This window comes from Cavia porcellus, unplaced genomic scaffold (assembly GCF_034190915.1).
Source record: "Cavia porcellus strain 051 isolate PalLab524CR breed Dunkin Hartley unplaced genomic scaffold, mCavPor4.1 scaffold_1, whole genome shotgun sequence".
Lineage (NCBI taxonomy): Eukaryota > Metazoa > Chordata > Mammalia > Rodentia > Caviidae > Cavia > Cavia porcellus.
Window position 1 is genome coordinate 14,873,698 of NW_026947484.1, and position 22,196 is coordinate 14,895,893.

At 56.3% G+C, this 22,196-nt stretch overlaps 1 protein-coding gene across 12 annotated transcripts in view; it reads left to right on the forward strand.

The window, feature by feature from the left end:
* The first annotated feature begins 281 nt into the window (after positions 1-281).
* The window catches only part of Speg (striated muscle enriched protein kinase), a 53,357-nt gene continuing 31,442 nt past the window's right edge, over positions 282-22,196 (forward strand). For 2 of the 12 annotated variants that reach the window (XM_013146160.3, XM_063245652.1), the window contains exons 1-8: positions 284-811; positions 7,984-8,026; positions 8,826-8,860; positions 9,430-9,519; positions 9,601-9,937; positions 12,748-14,054; positions 15,778-15,921; positions 16,188-16,370. In XM_013146160.3, coding sequence (XP_013001614.2) covers positions 433-811; positions 7,984-8,026; positions 8,826-8,860; positions 9,430-9,519; positions 9,601-9,937; positions 12,748-14,054; positions 15,778-15,921; positions 16,188-16,370 — 2,518 coding nt within the window. In that variant the 5' untranslated portion in view covers positions 284-432. Of the gene's footprint in view, positions 812-2,303; positions 2,344-6,998; positions 7,083-7,983; positions 8,027-8,825; positions 8,861-9,176; positions 9,333-9,429; positions 9,520-9,600; positions 9,938-12,747; positions 14,055-15,777; positions 15,922-16,187; positions 16,371-22,196 lie in introns of those variants that run through there. The other 10 variants (XM_063245649.1, XM_063245646.1, XM_063245619.1 and 7 more) reach the window with 10 other exon arrangements.

The window sequence follows — 22,196 nt, forward strand, 5'->3', positions numbered from 1 at the left end:
TGCGAGGTCGCAGGAAGGAGAATGGGATTGAGCACAGGGTAACTCTACTCCGCCCCAGGTGGCAGCCGGGACAGACGCACGACATGGAGGAGGGGGCGTGGAGCCAATCCCCAGGGACTCGCTTAAGCCTGGGCTGGTGATGGGGGCTCCTGAAGGGAGAGAAGGAGCCAGTGGAGTCCAAGTCCCCTCCTCTGCTGCCCCCTCCCTCTACAGCTCCCTCGAAACCCGAGCCGGGGGGCCTAAAAATAGCCCCCGAGGCGCAACCGCCGGCCGCCCTGGTGACCTTCTGGGTAGCACAGGCCGAAGGAAGGCGGGCGGACAGCAGGAAGGCAGGCCGCCGGCCCCCAGGACTCCTCTCCCAGGGCACCATCCCCCGATGCCCCCGTGGCCGCCCAGTTCCAGCATCCACCCCCAGCCCAGCTCGCAGAGGCCATGCAGAAAGCCCGGGGCACGCGAGGCGAGGACGCGGGCACGAGGGCACCCCCCAGCCCTGGGGTGCCCCCGAAGAGGGCCAAGGTGGGGGCTGGCGGAGGGGTCCTGGCGGCCGGGGCCCCAGTCTTCCTGCGGCCCCTGAAGAACGCGGCGGTGTGCGCGGGCAGCGACGTGCGGCTGCGGGTGGTGGTGAGCGGGACGCCCCAGCCCAGCTTCAGCTGGTTCCGGGATGGGCAGCTCCTGCCCGCGCCCCCAGAGCCTAGCTGCCTGTGGCTGCGGAACTGTGGGGCGCAGGATGCCGGCGTGTACAGCTGCACTGCCCAGAACGAGCGGGGCCGGGCCTCCTGTGAGGCTGTTCTCACGGTGCTGGAGGTCGGAGGTAATGGGGAGCTGGGGCTGCGTCTGGCTGGGCTGAGGGGAGCAAGGCTATAGGAGGCCCCCTGGGCCAGGTGGAGCAGGTAGCAGTTCCTGGCCTTTCTCAGCTGTGGGAGCAGAAGTACAGATCAAGAGAGAGCTGCCAGAAAAGGGTGTCAAGGAGAGGCTCCCCTTGGGAAGGTCAGAGGTCAAGGGTCAGTGGTGGGTAAGCCAAGCCCCTGAGTTTCACACAGGCCTCTTTGGGGACTGTGGTGGAATTCCTCCTCCTACTGGGCTAGAGAGTAGCCTGGGGGCAATCTTCATCTCTGATAAGGGAGCTGGCAGTTGTGAGCTCCTTAAAGGTGTTCTCCTGTCTGAAAGAGGGCTGGTTCCCTCTGGTCTGTGGTGCACTGTGGAGCAGATGGGTCAGAGTTTCTTGTAGGCCATTGCTGTGGCAGGGCTGGTAGCATCAACATCAGCTGGGGTGGAAGTGGCCAGTAGGTAGACAGATGCATGTGAGCAAGGCCCAGGGCATCAGGCGGTGGAGCAAGGGCTGGGGCATGAATGGAGGTGGCTTCTTGAGAATCCACAGCATGCACGTGTGTGCGCCCATTTGTGGGCGGTGGAAGGTCTGTGACGGTAAAACAGGTGCAGGACAGGGCATGTGAACCATGTTTACTGAGGTTCCAAAGTGGATGTTCAGAGGGCATCCTCTGGGCAGGGTGGAAATACAGTTCCTCCCTAAGGGGAGGGACAGGAACATGAATCCAGTGCTCACTACCCTGCTGGAGCTGGGGAAGGATGCCAGGCCAGCACTGATTCTCCTTGGATTAATTTTCGGGCTTCTTTTATTATTCCCAAACTCCAGAGTTAGGTTTATGGTTCCTCTCTAGGCCAAACACAGAGCCTTAGGTAGATGGGGCCTCAAAAAACAGAATTCTGAGAAAGTAGGCTGCAGAAAGCTAGGGGGTGTGACTGTCTTTGTAAGAGGGGCATCGTATTCCAGCTGGGTGGTATCCTATAAGGGTCAATTCTTGGCGAGTAGGAAGGAGGCCCAGGGATGAAGGAACTCAGCGGCTAGATGAGAAAGAAGGCTCACAAAGGCAGCCCAGCAGGAGGTGGAGCTCTCAGCATCTTATCTCCCCCTCCCAATGTCCTGCCCCACTCCCAGTGTCCAACCACTGGTTCCTTGTGATCTGTGTGGCCAGGCCTAGACCAGAAAGGGCCAAGCTGGCTTCTTTTGATTGGTTGAGCAGCCAGCCAGGTACAGGATTCCCTAGCCTGGGCTCAGGGATGGCACACGCACTGGTAGAGTTCTGAGGTAGAGAAAGAGGGCCTCTTTAGGGTCTTAGCTCTGTTCCTCTCAAGGGCAAAGGGAGCTGAAAACAGCGTAAATTGAAGGGTAAGATACACAAGTTAATAAGAATAGTTTAAGGAGAGAGCTATTAGGGAAGGGAAAGATAAGATAGAGGGCAGAGTAAGGGTGGTGGTTATAATATTTGTTTAATGTTGGGCAGATCTACGGAGAACGCCAGCTCCAAACACTTCCTTTTCCAGGTGAGAGCACTATGGACCAGGAGGGAGTTAGACATGCAACTTCTTATGGCCACACCCTCTCAGATCTAAGAACTCTGTCCTCTTGCTGTGGGTTCTGGGGTCTTTTTGCTACTCAAAAAGGGTGAGGGTGTTGCTGTCTAGTGTTTGGGGGAGTGGCTGCTACATGACTGGCTCAATCTGCCCTGATCCCTCCAGATGAGGAGGTGATGAGAGGGGAGAGTCCTCCACAGGACTGATTCCTTGTTGCTTTATATCTGGATAGCATGATGGGCAGAGCTGAGCCTGCCTGGACTTACCTAGCACAGGCACAGTGTCCAGACTGGTGAGCAAAGGAACTTAAGAGTACAGAAAAGGCCTTGGCTGTGTGGGGCTGGATCTGAGAAATTTGACATTTGTGTTAGGGTAGGCAAAGGATTGGGCAGCGGCATGTTCTTTTTGACAACAGTTCTAGCTCATGCAGATGGAAGCTGTCAGAATAGGTTTCATTCTGTCCCACTGCAGATGACCATGTGGTTAACTTACACCCTCCCCTGTGATCTGGGGGAGGGAGAGGGAGGGGCTTGGCTTTGCTGATGCTGGGAGACTGACTGGGTGAGTGTCATTTCTGCTCCCTTTTGCTGCCCATCCCTCATCAGTCCCTTTCTAGTGACAGCTCCTGGTCTGAGGCAGCTGCACAACACCTCAGCATGGCTCAGGCTTCCTTGTGGAAACCTCTCTGGGTTGGAATCAACAGCAAGAGGATTCTAGGGCACTCAGGCCCGGCTACAGATGGAAGAAGGCAGTTTCTGGCTGGGATTGCTCTCAGCTCAGCAAGACACAGTGATGCTAAGGCTCTTGGCATTCCCAAAGCCTAAGATGGGACAGAAGGGTGTTGGCCAGGCCTAGGAAGGTTGGGGACCTGAGGAGATAAGGGGGCTCTAGGTTGAGGAGTTTGCAGAATGGGAAACTGGCATGATCGTGATAGGATTTTGGGGTGCAAAGATGAGGAAAAATAGGAAACAAAGGAGGTGAAGATGGCAGAAATGCAGGATACTTATAAAATCCTTAAATGCATAAGGCATACTATCTACTTTAATTATTCAACGTTCTAAACCCTAGTTTACTACTGTGACCATTATCCATATAATGTTGGGGCTTAAAGGGAAAATCACCCAAAGTCTCATGGCTCGTGAGATGGCAAGGCTGGGCCTAAAAGGTTGTGTCTGCAGGCCTGGGCCCACCTTTCCTGTCCATAGAAATGAGGGTGGGTAAACTAAGTTAAAGATTTGTCATTGTGATCAGTTTTCTTTTTTTTTTTTTTTGTACTGGGGATCGAACTCACCATAGCGTACTTGTAAGATAGGTGCTTTTGCCACTGAGCTAAATCCCCAGCCCTGTGATCAGTTTTCTCTGGTCACTAATCCAGTCCATCTTCTGGCCCAGTCTCCAACATATACAGGCATCATTTTTCTCTTTCCAAACACCAGGCTCCCACCCATATAGGCTGAGCAGCCACATGCAAATCAAGCTACCAGAGTAAGTGCTGGCAGGAAAGCAGAGAGCCTCCCTGCCCAAAAGAATGGGGTTGGGGACCAGAGGGGGAGAGGATGCCGCTGAGAGGAGGGGCAAGTGGAGGATGCTCGAGTATATGTGTTGGTTGGAGTTTTGAAGCCAGGAACTAGAAAGACTATTCAGAAGGACCAAAGTTCAATAGAAGACCGTGAACCATCCTGGGTTCTTGAAGACATGGAAGAGAAAGGTTATCGATATATAGAGAGAGGGCCAGTGGAGGCCGCGGCAAGACAGGGGAACACACCAGACTCTGCATTGAGGAATATTTGGGATGAAAAGCCAGAAAAAAACTAGTATGGGTATGATGAGTGTCGTTATCCATTCAGGCCACGACCCAGTCCAGGAAAGGTGGAGGCACCAGGATAGGAGAAAGGAAGAGCCCCAGAGGGAACCAAGAGCAGAGTGGACTCTGGAGTCAGCTGAAGCGCCTGCAGGAGACAGTTTGGTGATCAGGTCCTTCCAGGAGACCTGGAGGGGATGGAGATGGCTGCTTCTCCAGTTGCTTCTTGGGAAAGGATATGGCTCAGGACAGAGAAAGGGAAAGGCTAGATGAAGAGGGCTATCCCAGAAGATTCACCACCACCCACTCTTCATCCCCTCCCCCTGGGCTGTGCACCATTTCTGAATTTATTGAACGTCTCCTATGTGCCAGGGTCTGGTCTAAGTGCTTGGGATACATGAATGCGTGTGTTTGTAGGGGGGTTACTCCTGGAGATTGCATTCTAGTGGGGGCATGGAAGATGTGCAACAGGGTATGTTACATAGTATGTCAGAAACCCAGAGCAGGGCACAGGCAGGCAAGAGAGGTGGCAAAGCGGAGGATAGTGGGTGGTTGCAGCTCATCAAAAGGTCTGCAGGACAAATCAGCTGTGGACAAGGCCTTGGTATTTCTCTGGTTAAGGGGAGATGCTGGTGCAGGAATGGGAATCCTGGAGAAGGGGCCGGGGGAGCACACCTGCCTGGCCTTGGAGGGAAAATGGGGCCTTCAAGAGCCATCTGCAGAGGTCCGACCTGAGAGCGTGCCCCAGGCCGGGCCTTCTTTCAGGGATGAGCAATGCAGGCCCAGAGCAGGAGTACAGAATTGCTGGCCCCTCCTCGGCCCAGCTGTCCTGTCACTCATGCCTGCTGCCCATTGGTTATTTTTGCTATGGAATGTGCCAGCCCCTGGGATTCTCTTGGGGAACAGGGGCTCAAGTTACCCTCTGTCCCTACTCAGCTCCCCGCCTGTGAGTGGGTGTATTTGGGGGTGTCTGGGGTCTTCTGGCTGAAACTAGTATGGACATACGCATGTACTCTCTCAACACTGGTCTGTGCATGTGTCTGTGTGTGTAACACTGGCCACTGGCGGCCCGGGGAACACCACCTGTACATACCCAGAATGTACAAGACACGACCTCAGACTTTAAAATAAAGGGGCCCCAAACTCAACTGAAAGTGAGGGTGGTGCTATTGTCACTGTCTGCACTTGAGGATTCTTATCCTATCATCTCAAACACTGTGCAGGTGGAACAAAAGTTATCAATGTATCCCTCTATTTTATTTCATTTTACAGTTCTGGCAACTGAACCCAGGACATTCACAGTAGCTACATCCTCAGCTCCTCCTCTTCCCCTCCTCCTCCTTCTCCTCTTCTTCCTCTTCTTCCTCCTCCCCCCTTCCTCCTCCTTCTCCTCCTCCTCCTCCTCTTCTTCTTCTTCTTTTTGGTAATTTTGAGACAGGATCTTGCTAAATTGCTAAATTTCCAACACTAGGCTCAAATATGAAATCCTCCTGCCTCAGCATCAGCCTCCTAGTGTGTTGGAATGAATCGTGTGTGCCTCCATGCCTGACTCTCTGTATGCATTTAGTACTCAGACTTTAATTAAAGCAATAAAGTTAGGGGTCACACTGGCCAATCAGTATGGGACACTTTGTAACACAGTGGTCAGTAACCAGCCACGAATCCTGACTCACTTAATTTGTTAGCCATGTGACTTTGAGCCTCAGTCTCCCTCCTTGTTGGGAAAATCGAATGAGTTTATGCATATAGCATGCTTAGCACAATGTCTAGGACCAACCAAGAATGCAGTGAATGTTAATAATTACTTAGGACTGAAGTCATAGCTCAGAAACCAGGACTGGCACTACCTGTGCATGCTGGGATGAGAATTCCAGTCTAGGGACATGCAGTCTCAGAAGCTGTGTGACTCTGGCTAAGGGAAATGACTGCTCTGAGCCTCAGATACTGCCGAGCTGAACAGGGATGGGCATGCTTCTAAAGACTGCGGCTCGTGGGGTTGTAAAGGAGGTAACAATAGCAAAGCGCCAGGCCCTTGGTAAATTGGACAGGAGTCTAAGAGGGGGAGAACTTTGCGGTCTGCTGAATGGGGAAGGGGTGGGGAAAGGGACAAGTCAAAAAATTTGGTGAGCTCAGCTCTGTGAGAATATGGGGTGACTCTGTGATTGCTAGAAATGCCTATGAGTGTGCGTTTGCACGTATGGGCAGGAGTGCAGTAAACTCAGGGTAAATCGAGGAAAGCCTTCTCTGCCTGCTCAAGGAGCCCGGTGGTGGTGGTGGTGGGGACAGTCTGGGTCTATGTGAGCGCAAAGCCTCAAGCCCCAAGGACCCTGCCCCCCGAGGATGACCTAGGTGCTCCGCCTTGCGGTGAGCTGGATTCCCTCTGGCACAGCGGAGTGTGTGCATGTTTGCCAAGTAAGCGAGATGTTGCTGACCTTCCAGAGCAGCCCTGCGGGAAGCGGCCGCTTTGGGTTGCCAATGAGAGTGGCCTGAGCTAGATGCCGCTGCACCCCTTTCTGTGCCTCAGTTCCCCCATGTGCCCAAGGCCCGGGAGGCAGATGCGGGGTGGCGGTGGGGAACGTCAGCGTGGGGAGCTGTCCCTTGGGCGTGCTGAGAGGCAGGTGAGGGCCGCCCCAGGGGAGGCTGAGGTGCAGGGAAGGGTAGGGGCGCCAGGTGGGGATGCGGGCCGGCGGGGGAGGGGCGGGCTCTGGGCGCCGACGCCGCCTTCCCCGTGCCGGGACTCCCGAGGCCGGGCCGCTCCCGCCACTCGCGCCGGCTCCCGCCCGCTCCCCGCTCGCCCCCGGCCCCGCCTCCGACTCCGCCCCGCCCCCGCCCGTCCCCTCCTCGCCCGGCCGCCGGCCCGGCCCCCTCCCCCGCCATGAAGAAGCTGTGGGTGAAGAAGCGTTTCCAGGTGAGGGCTCCGGGGGCGGGTGGCGCCGGGAGGGGGCAGGGAAGGCTGGGCGCCCGGGAGGGAGGGCGGGTCATCGCGTCGGGGCCGGGGGAGGGGGCGCCGGGGCGCCGGCCCCACCCAGGCCGGGGGAGGGCGGGGGTCGGGCGCGTTGGGGTCGCGGGGCAGCGTCCTGGGCGCGCAGGCCCCTCCCCGCGCAGAGCAGCAGTGCCCCCCCAGTGGTCCCCGAGCCCCGCGACCCCCGGAGCGGGCCCCGCTGCAGCAGTCGGTGCGCAGGGCCCCCTTGCCATCTTGCTCAATCGCGCCTCTGTGCGACCCCAACCCCCCGAGCCCGCTTTCCCCAGCCCCCCACCCGGAGCCTGCCGTCTTCCGGAGCTCCGGAAAGCTACGCGCAGAGATCCGCGCTGAGCTCAATAAATTCCCCAAGCCCTGCCCTGCCCTCCGCGTCCCCGGGCCTCCTGCCTGCCTTCGCGAGGCGCTGGCCATTTAGGGGATCTTACCTTCGGCCCCCCCAGCACCCGCCCCCGCCTGCTGACACCAGTCCCAGGTATCTGTCCTTTCTCCCCAGCAGGGAAGGGTGTCCTCTGCCCTCCTCTCCCAGTCATTGAAGCGCACCCCCTCCATCTTCTCCTTTTCCTCAGTCATCCTGTCTTTTCTGCCCTGTCTCTAGGGATACTGTTCAGACCCAGGCTGTGAGCCTCTATTGAGCAGGGACCCACAGCCTCGCTGCCCTCTCCTCCTTGCACCTCCCCAGAGCCTACTGGGCCCCTCCATTCCCTACTCCTTACCCTCCACCGCCGCCCTCACCATGAGTTTCTGTTTGGTACAGCAGGTTGGGGTGGGCGCTACAGGGGTCCATGAGCAAGCCTCCCCCCAACAACTCATTCTGGCTTTTCTCTTTCAGAAAACCGGCCATTCCCGCCGGGCCTTTGGCCGCCTTACCCATGGTGCGTGGACTGTGGGCTGCTGTAGCCCATGCCCACTCTACCTCCTGGTCCCTATCCTTTCGTGAGGTGTCAAGACCCAGAAGATAGCCCATGAGATGTGGAACCCACCCCCACCCACACATCCTCACCTAGACACCCACCCAAAAAGGGCCCCAGCTGAGAGAGGGCTTAGCGGGAGGGGCTCCCTGCACAGTGGGGGTAGGGGAGGCTGGGCTCCTGTTCTCCATTTTTGGGGCCAAGTAAGAAGAGCTCATTATCATGCTCTGACAACCAGCAAATGGCTCTTGTTTGTCATGGCACCCACAGGGAAACTGAGGCACAGAATCTGGTAGACTCTGAGAAAGGTGAAAATATGCCAAGGAACCTTGGTTCCTAATCTGACCGCTGGGCATTTTTGAGGACCATTCAGCAATAAAAGAAAGGGTTCTTGAGAAAAGCATCTGTCAGCAAATGCAGACAGATGGGTCTTCAGTTGTAAGGAGAGGTCAAAACACAGAACAAACACTAACACAGGGTGAGCCTGACCCCTAATATTAGGAAGGCCCAAGCAGGAATGTATGTGTGGCCAGAGGGAGCATCAGTAAGTCCTAAGGGTACTAGAACCTCTGGGACAGTCAGGAGAACTGGCTCAAGCATGTGGGCTTCCCAGCACTGGGTACACAACCACCCATCCCCACAGGGTACCTCTGGGCACTGGGGACCCTCATGCCCCCTCTGTCCTGCCTGCCCTCCATGCCCCACCCCACAAACACTCTGATAACTGTCTGTCCACGTCTCTCTCCTGCTGCTCCTATGGAAGCGAAGTTTTCCGCTCCTGCAGAAAGCAAAGTTACGGTAGGAAGCTGGCTCCTGCCCTTGTCCCCACCTATCCCTTCTTCCCTGCTCAGCCCAACCTTTCCTCACCCCGCCTTAGCTGCACCCTGATGCATTCCAGCTGGTTTGGGGTGCAGGACAGGCTGGCCCTGCAGTTGGTCAAGTACCCTGACAGTACGACACTAAGGTGACGTCCCTGGGGCACTAAAAACCGGACTTCAGAGCTTCAGAGCCTAGGACCATGTTGATTTGAGTGCTGCAGAGGGACTTTAGTGTAGGGAGAGGAGGGAGAGAGAGGATGAGGTGCTGGTGAGCCATTAGGTGGGTGGGAACAGGAGAGCAGTTTTGAGGACCACGAAGGCAAGGGCGAGTAGCCAGAGGTCCAGAGATGGAGCCAAGATGTTGGCAGGGGAGGGGTACCTCTATGAGCAGTCCCCAGGGAAGGTCAGGAGCAAAAGAGGGGAGAAGATGGGGTCCTGGAATCCTGCTTGTGGTAAGATGGACCTGCTGTGAGGGAGGCAGAAGGCAACAGGGAAGAGGTGGAGGCAGAGGGAGGAGGGCCCTGCCCACACAGACCCCTTCTTCTCCAGACTCCGAGACCGCTGAGGATGACATTAGCGATGCGCAGGGGACCCAGCGCCTGGAGCTTTGTGATGATGGAGCCTTCAGCACCCCCACAGGTGAGCTCTCTGAGTGCTCCAGGAGCTGGCAGGGGGGCTTCCCCTGATAGGTGTCTCCACTCACTGTGCCCCTTTTTCTAGGGGGCTCTGACACGCTGGTGGGCACCTCCCTGGATACACCCCCGACCTCCGTGACAGGCACTTCGGAGGAGCAAGTGAGCTGGTGGGGCAGCGGGCAGACGGTCCTGGAGCAGGAAGCGGGCAGTGGGAGTGGCACCCGCCGTCTCCCAGGCAGCCCAAGGCAAGCACAGGCAACCGGGGCCGGGCCACGGCACCTGGGGGTGGAGCCGCTGGTGCGGGCATCTCGAGCTAATCTGGTGGGCGCAAGCTGGGGGTCAGAGGATAGCCTTTCGGTGGCCAGTGACCTGTACGGCAGCGCATTCAGTCTGTACAGAGGACGGGCGCTCTCAATCCACGTGTAAGTAACGGCCTCCCCTGGGCCTGCCCTGTCCCATCCCATTGTGCTGTCTTGCACTGCCCACCACTGCCCCATCCGTCACCGCCCATCACCCACCCATCCATCTCTGTGCACTTTGCACCCGCCCCACACCGCTTCCACTCCTGGCCCCGGCTACACTCTTCCCACGCCGCTCCCTCCTGTGTCGTCACCACCCACGTCCTGCTCCCACCTGTCCTGGCTCACTGTACCATCTCCGGTCTCGGGGACCCCTGTCTTTCCTCATCTCCTCCAAGAGCTCCAGTTTGCCAGGGGGCCCTCTCCTGCCTCACCCATTCAGGCTCCAGTTGTCCCCAGAACCCCCCCACAGGGCCCCCTCCGTGCCTGCTGTCTCAGCAGCTGCTGCCTGTTCATCTCTCTGCACATTCCTGTTCCTATGTGGGCCTTTTGCTGAGAGGAACAGAGCCTTTCCACACAGCAGCTCCCAGGAGAGCAGGAGAGAGCAGGGAGCAAGCGAGCAGCCAGGAGAGAAGAGAGGTGGCTGGGGCAGATGGGACAGAGGCCTGCGGAAGCAGAGGGATGGGGGCTGAGGGGTGCTGGGCTGGAGGGGGAGGGACTGGAGAGGGGGTTGGGTGGAGGCAGAGGGCCTGCAGGGACAACCGCAGGGTGCATGGATCCCATGGGAAATATCCTATGGGAAACACCCTAGGGTGGGGTCCAGGGTTTTCCTGGTAGGGGATGGTGAGGACCGCAGGTGTTGGAATGAGGCATTGGAGCCATTTTTGGATATTTGGGGGCTGGCAGATACAGGAGGAAATGCTGGAGCAGAAGAGGGAATGGCTGGTAGTAGAGGTAATGGGGGCATTTGGGGAGCCAAGAGGGGTCCTGATTTCGGTATGGGTTTGGGTGTGGGGGAGGTACCATCACAGAGGAGAAAGAAAGGGCATGGTGGGGAGGCTATTTTGAGGGTTGTTGGAGTGGTTGGTGGTGGGCAGGGGAGAGGCCTGGGTCGCATTGGACCCCCAGGGAGCTCTCTTGGCTTATTTTATTGGCATTACCAGGCTTTCCTGTGCCCTGGACTCGCCTCTCCTTCCCTCCTTTTCTTTCCCAGGCCCTAGCTGGAGCCTGGTGTTGCTATGGCAACTTAGGAGGAACCTATTTCCTTAGTGATGTCTATGGTACAGAGTCTGGCCTGCAGCTCTTGGCGCTGCTGGCAACAGGCCTCCTTCTGTGTCCCCAGTTTCTCCCTAGGCCTCACCCAGGTCACAGAGGCCATGCCTCTGGGACTGTGCTTACCCCTCCCCCAGGTAAACTCTGCCTCTTTACTGGGGGACGCTGAGGCCTTTCTCCCTTAGGGGGCCCTAAGAATTGTCTTTCTTCCCTTCTCTCAGCCAGAGGTGGGTCTTTAGTGTAGGTAGCTGACCCTGGTAGGATAAAACGTCCTTATACTCAGGCACCCCTCGAACTTCTACAACTGCCTGGTACTATGCTGTTTCTTCTCCCTTCTGTGTCCCCTGAAACCCAGACAACTGAAAGGGAACAAGGGCTCCGAAGTTACCTGGGTTTAAATTCTAGCACCAACCACCCTTTTCCTAGTTATGGCACTTAGTTAAGTGCCTGCAAAGGGGGCACTTAACCTCTTTGAAACCTCGGTTGCTTTTTGTGGAAATGGGGGTGATATCAGCTCCTCCTGTCTCAAGGGATGCTGGGATGCTGGGAGGATTAAATGACTCAGTGCATGTGAAGCACTTAGTATATGCCTGGCACACAGTATTCATTGAGCCATTTATACATTTTAAGTTCCCCGCTAATGTGTGGGTATAATAACTCTTAGATTCCTTTTCTTGCCAATCTTTATGTTTGATGTGCCTTTCCCCCATTGAGGAATGGGGGAAACTGAGGCCTAGCTCTCTGGCATCAAAGCTCTATTCGATGAGGGAGTACTCAAGGCTGACAGCTCCTTCCTTCTTCCTCCTCATCCCCCACACCCCCTGTTCAGGCCCACATGGTAGTTATTTCTGAGCTGAGTTATTTCTGAACATATCCCTTGGAGGGGACTTATGTGTGCTCAGAATTTCCAAGGACTCGAGATACCTTTTTGAGGGGCAGGACAAAGACAAAAGCTCATACTGCAGACAGACTGAGCAGAGGGAGTGGGAACTTGGTTTGCCCATTCCCAGGGACCCTGATTCCCCACTTGCTGTGCTCTACCAGCTCTGGTGGAGGCGGGAGGGGGGAGGGGGCGACAGGGATGGGTTTAGGTCTGCATAGGAGCTAGGTCATTGCAGGGATAGGGTACTGCTTCCTGAAGGCTTGCTTGTCCCTGGGCCAAGGGGCAGTTGGTGTCTGGGGGGCCACTATGAAGGGTATGTGCTCAGATGAGGTTGCACAGGGCTGTGGGGGCCTGCTGGGGACAGGAATGGATGGGAGGCTGCATTTCTGAGAGGGTCCCTTCCCATTCAGCCCTCCCGTCTTCCCTCATCACATCGTCTTGACTCCTAAGCATCATTCTTTTCTTTCCCTCATGCTGATGCTGGATTCTGTCCCTGCTGTTTCCCAGCTTCTGGGGCTGGGGCGAGGTTCTGGCTAGAGCCCCTGGGGCTGAGTCTGTATCTGGACCCAGCCACTAGCCTGGGCTTCTGGTGCATGAGCCGCTGGCCTCTCCCCAGTACCTGTTCTGGCTGTGCCCTCCTCGAGGGGGTGGGGGGTGGGAGAGTTTGGTCCATGTCACCCTCATGCCTGCCCAGCATGCCCCACTGCTCAATCCCTCTCGCAAATTGAAGGTCTAAGAGAGGGGCCCCCTGAATCCTCTACCCCTCTCGGTTCTGCAGCAGCGTCCCTCAAAGTGGATTGCTCAGGGAGGAGCCTGACCTTCAACCTCAGCCAGCCAGTGAAGCCCCGCGTCCTCGCCCGGCCCTTCCGCCTCCCTCCAAGTCCGCGCTGCTCCCCCCACCGTCCCCTCGGGTGGGTAGGCGGGCTTCTCCCGGACCCAGCGCTCAGTCCCCGGCCGCCCCCGCATCGTCCCACCGGCGCGCCCAGGAGCTCGCGCTACCGCTGCCGGAGGACGCCACCGCGGAAGAGAAGCGAGGGAAAAAGTCCAAATCGTTGGGGCCCTCGCCGGCGGGCACCACAGAGTCCCGGCCTCAGACGCCACTGAGCGAGGCGTCCGGCCGCCAGTCCGCACTGGGCCGCTCCCCGAGGCTGGTGCGCGCCGGCTCCCGCATCCTGGACAAGCTGCAGTTCTTCGAGGAGCGGCGGCGCAGTCTGGAGCGCAGCGACTCGCCGCCGGCACCCCTGCGGCCCTGGGTGCCCCTGCGTAAGGCCCGCTCGCTGGAGCAGCCCAAGTCCGAGGGCGACGCGTGGGGCACGCCCAGGGCATCGCAGGAAGAGCTGCGGACCCCGCGGGGCAGCGTGGCCGAGCGGCGCCGTCTGTTCCAGCAAAAGGCGGCCTCGTTGGACGAGCGCACACGGCAGCGCAGCCCGGCCTCCGACCTCGAGCTGCGCTTCGCCCAGGAGCTGGGTCGGATCCGCCGCTCCGCGTCGCGGGAGGAACTGGTGCGCTCGCACGAGTCGTTGCGTGCCACGCTGCAGCGCGCCCCGTCCCCACGAGAGCCCGGCGAGCCCCCGCTCTTCTCCCGACCCTCCTCCCCCAAGACCTCGCGGGCTGTGAGCCCTGTCGCCGCCCAGTCACCCCCCTCAAGTATCGCGAGCAGGTCCGGGGACGAGCCTGGGAGGCCCCGGAGCCGTGGGCCGGTGGGCAGGACGGAGCCTGGGGAAGGCCCGCAGCAGGAGGTTAGGCGGCGGGACCAGTTCCCACTGACCCGGGGCAGGGCCATCCAGGAGTGCAGGAGCCCGGTGCCGTCCCCTACCGCTGACACTCCTGAGGCCGGGACAAAAGGCCCTTTAGGGCGGAAACGAGAGCCCCCTGTGCAGGCCGTGCGCTTCCTTCCCTGGGCCACGCCGGGCCTGGAGGGCGCTGCTGTGCCCCAGACTTTGGAGAAGAACAGGGCAGGGCCCGAAGCTGAGAAGAGGCAGCGCAGAGGCCTAGAGGAGGATGGGCCCTGGGGGGCCTGGGACCGCAGAGGGGCCCGCAGACAGGGCAAAGGTCGCCGTGTCCGTCCTACCTCTCCTGAGCTCGGTAAGGCAGCCAAGAGGCTGAGAATCTGCCCGAACCTGGGTGTCAGGGACTCTGCGAACTTTAGGACTGCTTGTGGGAACAAGTGCCTGGCTTGGGGCTGCCAGGCTGCCTGTGAGGGTGAGTGTGGTTGGCACTGACTCGGGCTCCAGTTGGAATGGAGGACTGTGAAGGTCCTCGTGCCAAAGCCTGCCACTGGTGAGATGGAGTGTGAATGTGTTGGAGGCCGAGTGGAGCTGGGATGTAAGACTGGAGCCGAGATGCCTGATGTAGGTCCCGTAAGGTCCAGCGATCCTGCTGGATCACAGATCATTAATGAGAGGAGATGCTGGTGGGACCTAAATATCCCCCATCCACTGTGGGGTAGAGAAGGTTGCCGTCACAGACTAACCCTTCACTCTGCCCTTCCCTTCCCAGCTCCATCCTCTGACCCATCTGTAGCCACAGAGGTCTGAGCCAGCCTCCCCTTCTAGCCTTCTCTCCCCATGCCCGCACATCCTGCATTTCTGAGATGAATGCGGTTCTTACACATGGCAGCCTGCGTGTATCCCCTGCTTTCTCAGAGGTGATAAGCAACATCACAGATCGAAGAATGCAGCTGCCCCAACCCCCACACCCCAAACAAGAAGTTGGGCTCATTCCTGGAGAGGCGGAGGCAGGCATCCTTGACCAGCTCCCACTCTGTCTGGAGACCCTTCCAGGATCTCTCATTGCACCTACTGCTTTGTATTTTCCTATATCAAAATCATTTTGCATTTACATACTACCACCTTAAAGCCTTTAGGGGTTGTTAGGCTCCCATCCATCATCCTACTAATCACCATTACCGTGTACCCATCACATCTCAGACTTTGTGTTACTGGACCCATAGGGATGCTATCTCCTGTGTGCCAGTGCTGCAGAGTATTGGGTGTTATCCCTCGATCTTCCAGATAACATAATCAAGGCTCAGAAACATTGTCTCATTTGCCCCAGGTGATGTGTAGTAGAAATCTGCAGAATTGGGATCTATACTACCCTTTGGCTGTCTGCATTGTCCTTTATCTATCTTAGAGATTGTCAGGGTTGGAAAATACACATAAAGAGAATCAGGCCAGTGGGGTGTTATATCTTTTTATATGAGCTCCCTCTAAGCAGAGATCACATCTTACTTCCTGTCACATCCCGGATACCCATCAGTGCTCTGTATGCCGTAAGTGCAATGTTACTGTCTGGTGAGAGGACAAAATCAAGACTGATCTTTGTAGCCCTCTCTAATCCCACTGCTGCTCTTTGGAATCTGCTGGCCTCACAGATTTGGCAGTTCCCCACCTGTTGCTCTGTGCAACTTGTGTTACCACTTAGGTCTTGGTTACTCTTAGCTTGTCCTCTATTTGAAGCCTACACAGATTTGTGACCCTCCAATGGCTTTGCATAGAGCCTGCAGTGCCACAAATCACCTACTCACGGGAAGACACTGCATGTCCCTACCTTCCTCCAGAAACCAACACTAACTGTGGGTGAAGTGGGGTTTCCACTGCCCTGTCCAGGTTAAGAATCTTCTTTCTGGCTTTCTCTTTCTTGCCTCAGGACACTCAGGAGATAGGCTATTTGCTCCCCCAACTCTGCCTTGTAGAAGCCCATCTCTGGGGCTTGGCTTTCTAGGAAGTGGGGCTGCCTGAACTGCCTCCCTCAGTCATCCCCAGAGGGATGGAATCCTCTTAACTATCACCCCTGTGTCTGGCAGAGTCCTCAGATGACTCCTATGTGTCTGCTGGAGAAGAGCCTCTGGAGGCCCCAGTGTTTGAGATCCCCCTGCAGAACATGGTGGTGGCACCAGGGACCGATGTGCTACTTAAGTGCATCATCACTGCCAACCCCCCACCTGAAGGTGAGCAGCAAGGAGAGGCTGAGGTGGGGGCATGTGGGACAAGGAGGAGGTTTTCTGAGTCCTTTGTGGGAGAGCTGGGTGGGAGGGGCATCCCCCACTCCCTGGGGGCTGCCTTGACTTCCTGTGTTTAAGTGAATTGCCCAGAACCCTGCTCCCATTTCCTGGGGTAGGGAGAGGAGTGTTTTGGGCTCCTGGGGAGGGCTGGATGAGTTTCCCAAGCAGCCTGTGTGAACCATGGTGAGCTGGTTCCTGCCGCTTCCCCACAGTGTCCTGGCACAAGGATGGGTTGGAGCTGCGCAGTGAGGGCCGACTTCTCCTCCGCACTGAGGGCGAGCGGCACACCCTGCTGCTCAGGGAGGCCCAGGCAGCTGACGCAGGAAGCTACATGGCCACCGCCACCAACGAGCTGGGCCAGGCCAGCTGTGCTGCCTCCCTGGCTGTGAGACCTGGTAGGGAGCCCATCAAGCCCAGGGCTGGGTGGGGATGAGCTGTGACTCTTCCTTGTGGTTCTGATGCCATGGCCCAGGGTCCCTTCCCACTTGCAGCAAGAGATTGATTTCTCAGACAGCATGCGCAGTCCTTTCTCATGTGTCACTCCCCACGGGAAAAGCATTTTTAGTGCTCCTATCCTCAGGGCAGGCCACATTACCAAGGCACGCACTGGGCTGGCCAATTCACAGTCAGTGAAATTTGTCTTCTAGACAGCCTCCAAATGCCATCCTCCTATGGCAATTCCCTGAACTGGGTCTGTGGGGAAGGCAAATTATCTCTGAGTCTCTGAGAAAACGAAGCTGTCAGCTCAAAGAGCTGGAGGGACACCAGGAACCTTTTGAAGGCATTTTCTTCCTGGGACAGGCCAGCCCCAGTAAAAAGAGAGGTATTTCAAGTACCGCTCAACTCCTCCTCTTGAACCTCAAGCCCTGAGGAGGTGCAGCTGAGAGCACCTTCTGGAGGTGGTGGTACTGAGCCTGGCCTTGTTTTCTATTTTTATGAAACCTCACTTGGTGTTGAACGGCTTCTTTTGGGTTGCAGCCCAGTTTGTGGCCCGGGCAGGGCTGGGCTGCTGTCAGTGTGTGTGGCCAATTCTGCTCATTCAGGTAGCTGGGCCTGACATCCTCCTGGCGCTGGGCAGTGGAGCAGGAGCAGGGGCAGGGAAAGTTGAGTAAAGCATCGTAGAAGAAAAAGGCACAAACTCAAATCTTAAGACATTTACTAACGTCCAGGCTCGGCTTGAGGGTAATATAGGACAGATGTGTCTAGGCTGAGAACAGTGTTCAGGGCTGGAAGGAGGCTAGAACTTAGACTGCAGGGGGAGGGCTAGAACATGCCAGGACGGGGACAGCACACACTGTTCTGTGCCTTTCTTGCTGCAAGAGGCAGGACAACAGAGCCGATGCACATGGTCCCAGGGCCTTAGCACCATTGCAATGCAGAGCTGCTGCAGAGGGCCTGGAGCTCAGCCCCTGGGCTACGTTAGCTGTTTTGGTAGCACGGCAGAGCTTTGTGGAATGGCAGGTCTACCTCTTCCTTTGCTTCCTCATCCCTCCCAGGAGTCGTGTTTGAGGCCGCCTCCTGCGTACTCCTCCGGCCTCACTGACTCACCCCAGCCCCCACTACATGCTTCCGTCCTTCCATCACCTCTAGGATCTGGCCTCTGACTCAGCTGCCAGCTCCCAGCTCCCCTCTGGGGCCAAGGTCTGGCTCCAGAGCACCAGTCAATACCTGACTTGGGCTGGGATTTGGTGAGAAGAGCATGAGGGGTGTCTCAATACTGGCTTGGGGCCACTTGGGAGCCTTTTAAGGTTGGGAAGACAGCTTGGGGCACAGCAGCTGTCAGCACTTGACTGGGAGTTCTTTATGCCACATTGAACCTCTCTGAGCTTCAGTTTCCTCATTTGTAAACCAGAGATAATTATACCAGACTCACAGATGAAAGTGAATGTGCAAATGAGCTTTACGAACTGTAAAGCTGTAGACAAATGTTAGTTGTTAGTGTTCAGGGGTGATCCTGTGAACATGGGCTCAGCTTTCCAGGAGGACCTGGGAAGGGCCTTCCCCTTCACTACTCCTTTCTTCACACTGTGCCACGAGGACTTCATCCGTACCTTTCACAGCTCACTGTTTTCCAGCCCTGTGTCCTTATCCCCCTGCCCCAGCCCAGCATTGCTGTGCCTCCTTTGCCCTGAGGAGCCAGAAAACCTGCATCACATTAGTTGATTGCACCAGGCACTGCAGCAGCCCCATAAAGTCCGGCTGGCTCCAGGGCCCCAGGGCCCAAGAGGCTGGCACCCGGGTCCAGAGTCAGTGCTGGTTGTTGTGGAGCAATCTGACTTTCTTACCCTACAAGGCACTGTTTGGTCCAGAGTGGCTGGAGGGGGGCCAGTGGACCCAAGAGCAGCTGGAGTGGGCGGAAACAGTGGTAGCACAGACTTTGGTAGAGGAGAGGGTTCCAGGCCTGGAGCCTGCAGGGAGTAGTGGAAGTAGGGAGGGCGCCCAGCAGTGTGGCTGTGGGGACCTAGGGTTCAGGTGGAGGAGGGAATGGGTGGTGTCTTGTGGCGAGAGGCCTGCACAGGCCACTACCCTGTCCCACTGCCTCCCTGTCCTCATGCCTAGTGCCGTGGAAACCAGGGCCAACTGCCCAGTGTGCTCCTGGGATGCCTACCCCAACAGGGCAGCTTTTGAGGGCACACAGTTGTGTTCCTGGTTGGGTACCATGGTAATCAGGAAATGGACAACTACAGAATGCAGCCCCTGATTTGGGGGGGCAGGCGTGTGCAGGCAGGGCCAGGTGTTCATTGGCTCCAGCAGCCACCCCAGCCCTAGATCCTTCCTCCCCCTGAATAACTCACAGACAGAGGCATGGATTGGGACCCCTAGTTGTTAACCCAAGTGGAGCCTTTATTCTTGGCTACTGCCAAATGCATCACAGGCATCTGTTGAATTCACACCTGTGGCCAGTGTTTCATCTCTGCACAGTCTCTTCTGGTTTTAGAGCACCATATAATTTTCCCCAAACCCTTTCACATCTCTTTCTTTGATCTGCATCACATTGCAGGTGACAGGTGGTGACATTCCCATTTTACAGCTGGGAAGACTAAAGTACTGGGAAGAGTACTACTGTGATGGAGCGGGCATCAGGCCAGTTGCCTTTACTGTGTCTGCCTGAGAAAGTTATAAGCAATAAATAATTTGGGGTGATGGAAAAACTCACCCCAGAAACAGCAACACTTAGTGTGAGTGGCAGGTAAAACTAATATAACTACTTAGCATGAACAGAGCACTTTCTGTGTGGCAGGCCCAGTGTCGATTGGGTAATCACACTTCATCCAGCCTTGTGAGAGAGATTCTGTTGTTATGTCGCATTTCAGATGAGGAAACTGGGACTGGGAAAACTTGAGCAAATTGCTGTACGGCAGTGCCCACCAGATCTTGCCACGATGATGAAAGTATCTGTGTGTGCACTGCCTAACGTTAGTTGCCACCAGTCCCCTGTAGCTTTTGAGTACTTTAAATATGGCCAGCATGACTGAGGAGCCAAGTATTTCATTTAATTTCATTTTAATTGCCGTGCATTTTAGTAGTCTGCAACAAGTGCCCTGCCCTGTTGGATGCCGAGCTCTCGGAACATGGCAGCGGTTGGAGGCTGGAGCCATGCCCTGAGTGCCCAGAGAAACTCCTAAGTGCTGCACTGTGCTGTCCCCTTTCCTGCTACTCTGGGGGCGTAGGGTTCGAGTGTAAGATGCATTTGAGCTCATGAGGAAGGGACTGCCCAGGCCCTCTGTGGGTGGGACAGACTGAAGGCCTCTTCTGCTCCCTCTTCTAACGCCCTGCCTCTTACTGTGGCCATGGTCCATTTATTTTCCCTGCTGCCTGGCATGCGCACACCCTGCTGTCTCCCACAGAGGGCCTTATGGGGGGCCCTCCACATGCTGTTGGGAGAAAGCAATGCGAGGCCTCACCCTGCTGCCTCTCAGGCCCAGGTCTCATGTGCTTAAATCCATGGATCATTCTAGTATTCTGCACCCAAGACCTTCACCTCTAGCTGCCCATGGTTTTCTTGTCTATGAAGTGCAGATCATCCTGACTCATGGGATAAACACCCAGTAAGAATTGTGTGACTCGGGTTAGGGGTGAGTCAGCCACAGACATTTGGACTAAGGGATCTGGTACTTTGAGGCTTATTCTGGTCCCACTCATATGATCAACTCTGTCACAAACCAGATGAGGTTGCTTATCGGGGATGATGAATACAAAAGAAAAGGAAGAAAGTCTTACCACCCACCCCTGCCCTCCACTTCTCCTGCTCTGGGCTCTAGGCCACCTGTTCATAGTTACAAGTTCTCCCTGGCAGTGGCAGTGGCAGTGGCTGCCAGTGGAGGAACACTGCAATGCCACGTGGCCTCTGTTGTCCTTCTTGATGGAGGTCTGGGGAACACCTGAGGAGGAAGCTGGGTGCTCTGTCCACACTTCCAGATTTTGCCCTCCTTCCCCTCTCTGTCTGGCCCTAGCGGGTGCCCCCTACACAACCCCCCCGCCCAGGATGTTATCTGAAGTGGAACTTCTCGCTCCCAGCCAGTCACACGAACGCAGACCAGGTATACTGTGGGTGCCAAATCTCAACACTTGCCTGGCTAGGCCAGGCTCACCATGGGGAATTCTCTCTGGTGCTTCAGACAGTTTAATCCTGAACCATTCTCAGCACAGCCCTTCTCCTTGTCCTAGGGGAAGTCATGTCAGCATCCTTTGGAAATCCCCATGTTCTGTGGCTTGTGCTCCTTTTTCTCCTCACTTCCACAGTGGGATGGCTGTGGTGGCCATTTTCCACATCCTCCTCCTCCTCCACCGCCATAATCACAGGGTGCCACACACCTTCAGCTGCTCTCTGTCTAATGGATCCATGGAGCCAGCAGAGGCCGGAACAGGCCCTGGGAGTGGCCAGAGCAGCAAGAGGCATCTGCTGTCACATCATGATGCCTGCTTCTTTCTTCTACCCTTGGATCTGTCACCAGACAGTTCAGCTAACGTTCTCCCTGCGCATGTGTTTTATGCCTCTGAACATCTATTTGCAAAGGTTCTTCTGCTTGGACTGACCCCCCCCCTTTATCCAAACGGAAATTCTATTACCATCTCTTCTCTCATGTCCCTCTTTTTTCCTGAGCAAAAGTTGTCTCCAGCCCCCTGTAATCCTATGACCATCTTTTCTACCCCTTTTGCACCACCGTGTCACTCATGCTGTTTGTTCCTCAAGTCGCCTGTGTGTCTGGCTTGTCTTCCTCACCAGCCCAAGGCCCCTGAGGACATGTCTGCTTTTTTCAGTCCTTAGCCTTTGCCACCACCATGGAGGCTCTTGTGGACAGTAGGGACTGAGTATTCCACAGTGAGTAGGCGGGAGGCAGTTGTGGGGTCCTGGAGTCTTAGAAGCTCTAAGTTGTGGGAGCAACCTAGGTGACACATAGAGTCTGGGTGGGACACCCAGCCACAAAGGGTAATGAGTCTGTGCCCAGGAGTAGGGTCAGGATGACAGAAGAGACCACAGAGCCATGGTCTTCACGGTGTGGTCCTCTGACCAGCAGCAGCTCAGCATCTGCTTAGAGTGTGTTAGAAATCCAGACTATCAGCCCCAGCCTCAGTCTGTGGGATTTCAATCTGGGGTGAGTCCTGACAATCTGTGACTAAGGATAGCCTGCCAGGGGACTCCAGGACACAGTAAAGTGTGAAAACCACTACTAGGGAGCTGAGAGACCCAGCTCAGGATGAAAGGCCTGTTGGTGTATTTCATAGGCACATGGACTCCTCATCCAGAGCCCTGGTCAAGTGCGTGGGACTTAGTGAAACCATCTCCTAGTGTTGTCTTCCTTGAGAATTGGCAGTGGACCCTAAGCTTTCATTTGTATAAGAATCATCTGGGTGCTTTTGAAAATTTCAGAAAGTCTAATTCTGGGGCCAGGTGTGGCTCAGGAATCTGTTGTCTAAGGAGTTTCCAGCTGGTCCTGATGCGGGTGTGTTTGAGAATCATTTTGATGGTCCTGATATAAGGGGCCTTGTGTGATGCCTTTCACCTATTAGACACTTGCTGGTGGCTACAGCTTTCTCTCTGGTGAGAACATGACAGGGGATGCTGGAGACAGCTGGGATGTTGGGACCAGCTGGATGCGCCTGCTGGTCTGGGAAGGGACAGTTTCCTGATTCAGGGGTGTCTAATGCCAGTACATTCTGCAAGCAGGTTCAACCAGGGAGCAGTGTTGAAAGGGCAGATAGCGTCCTTATGGGGGCTG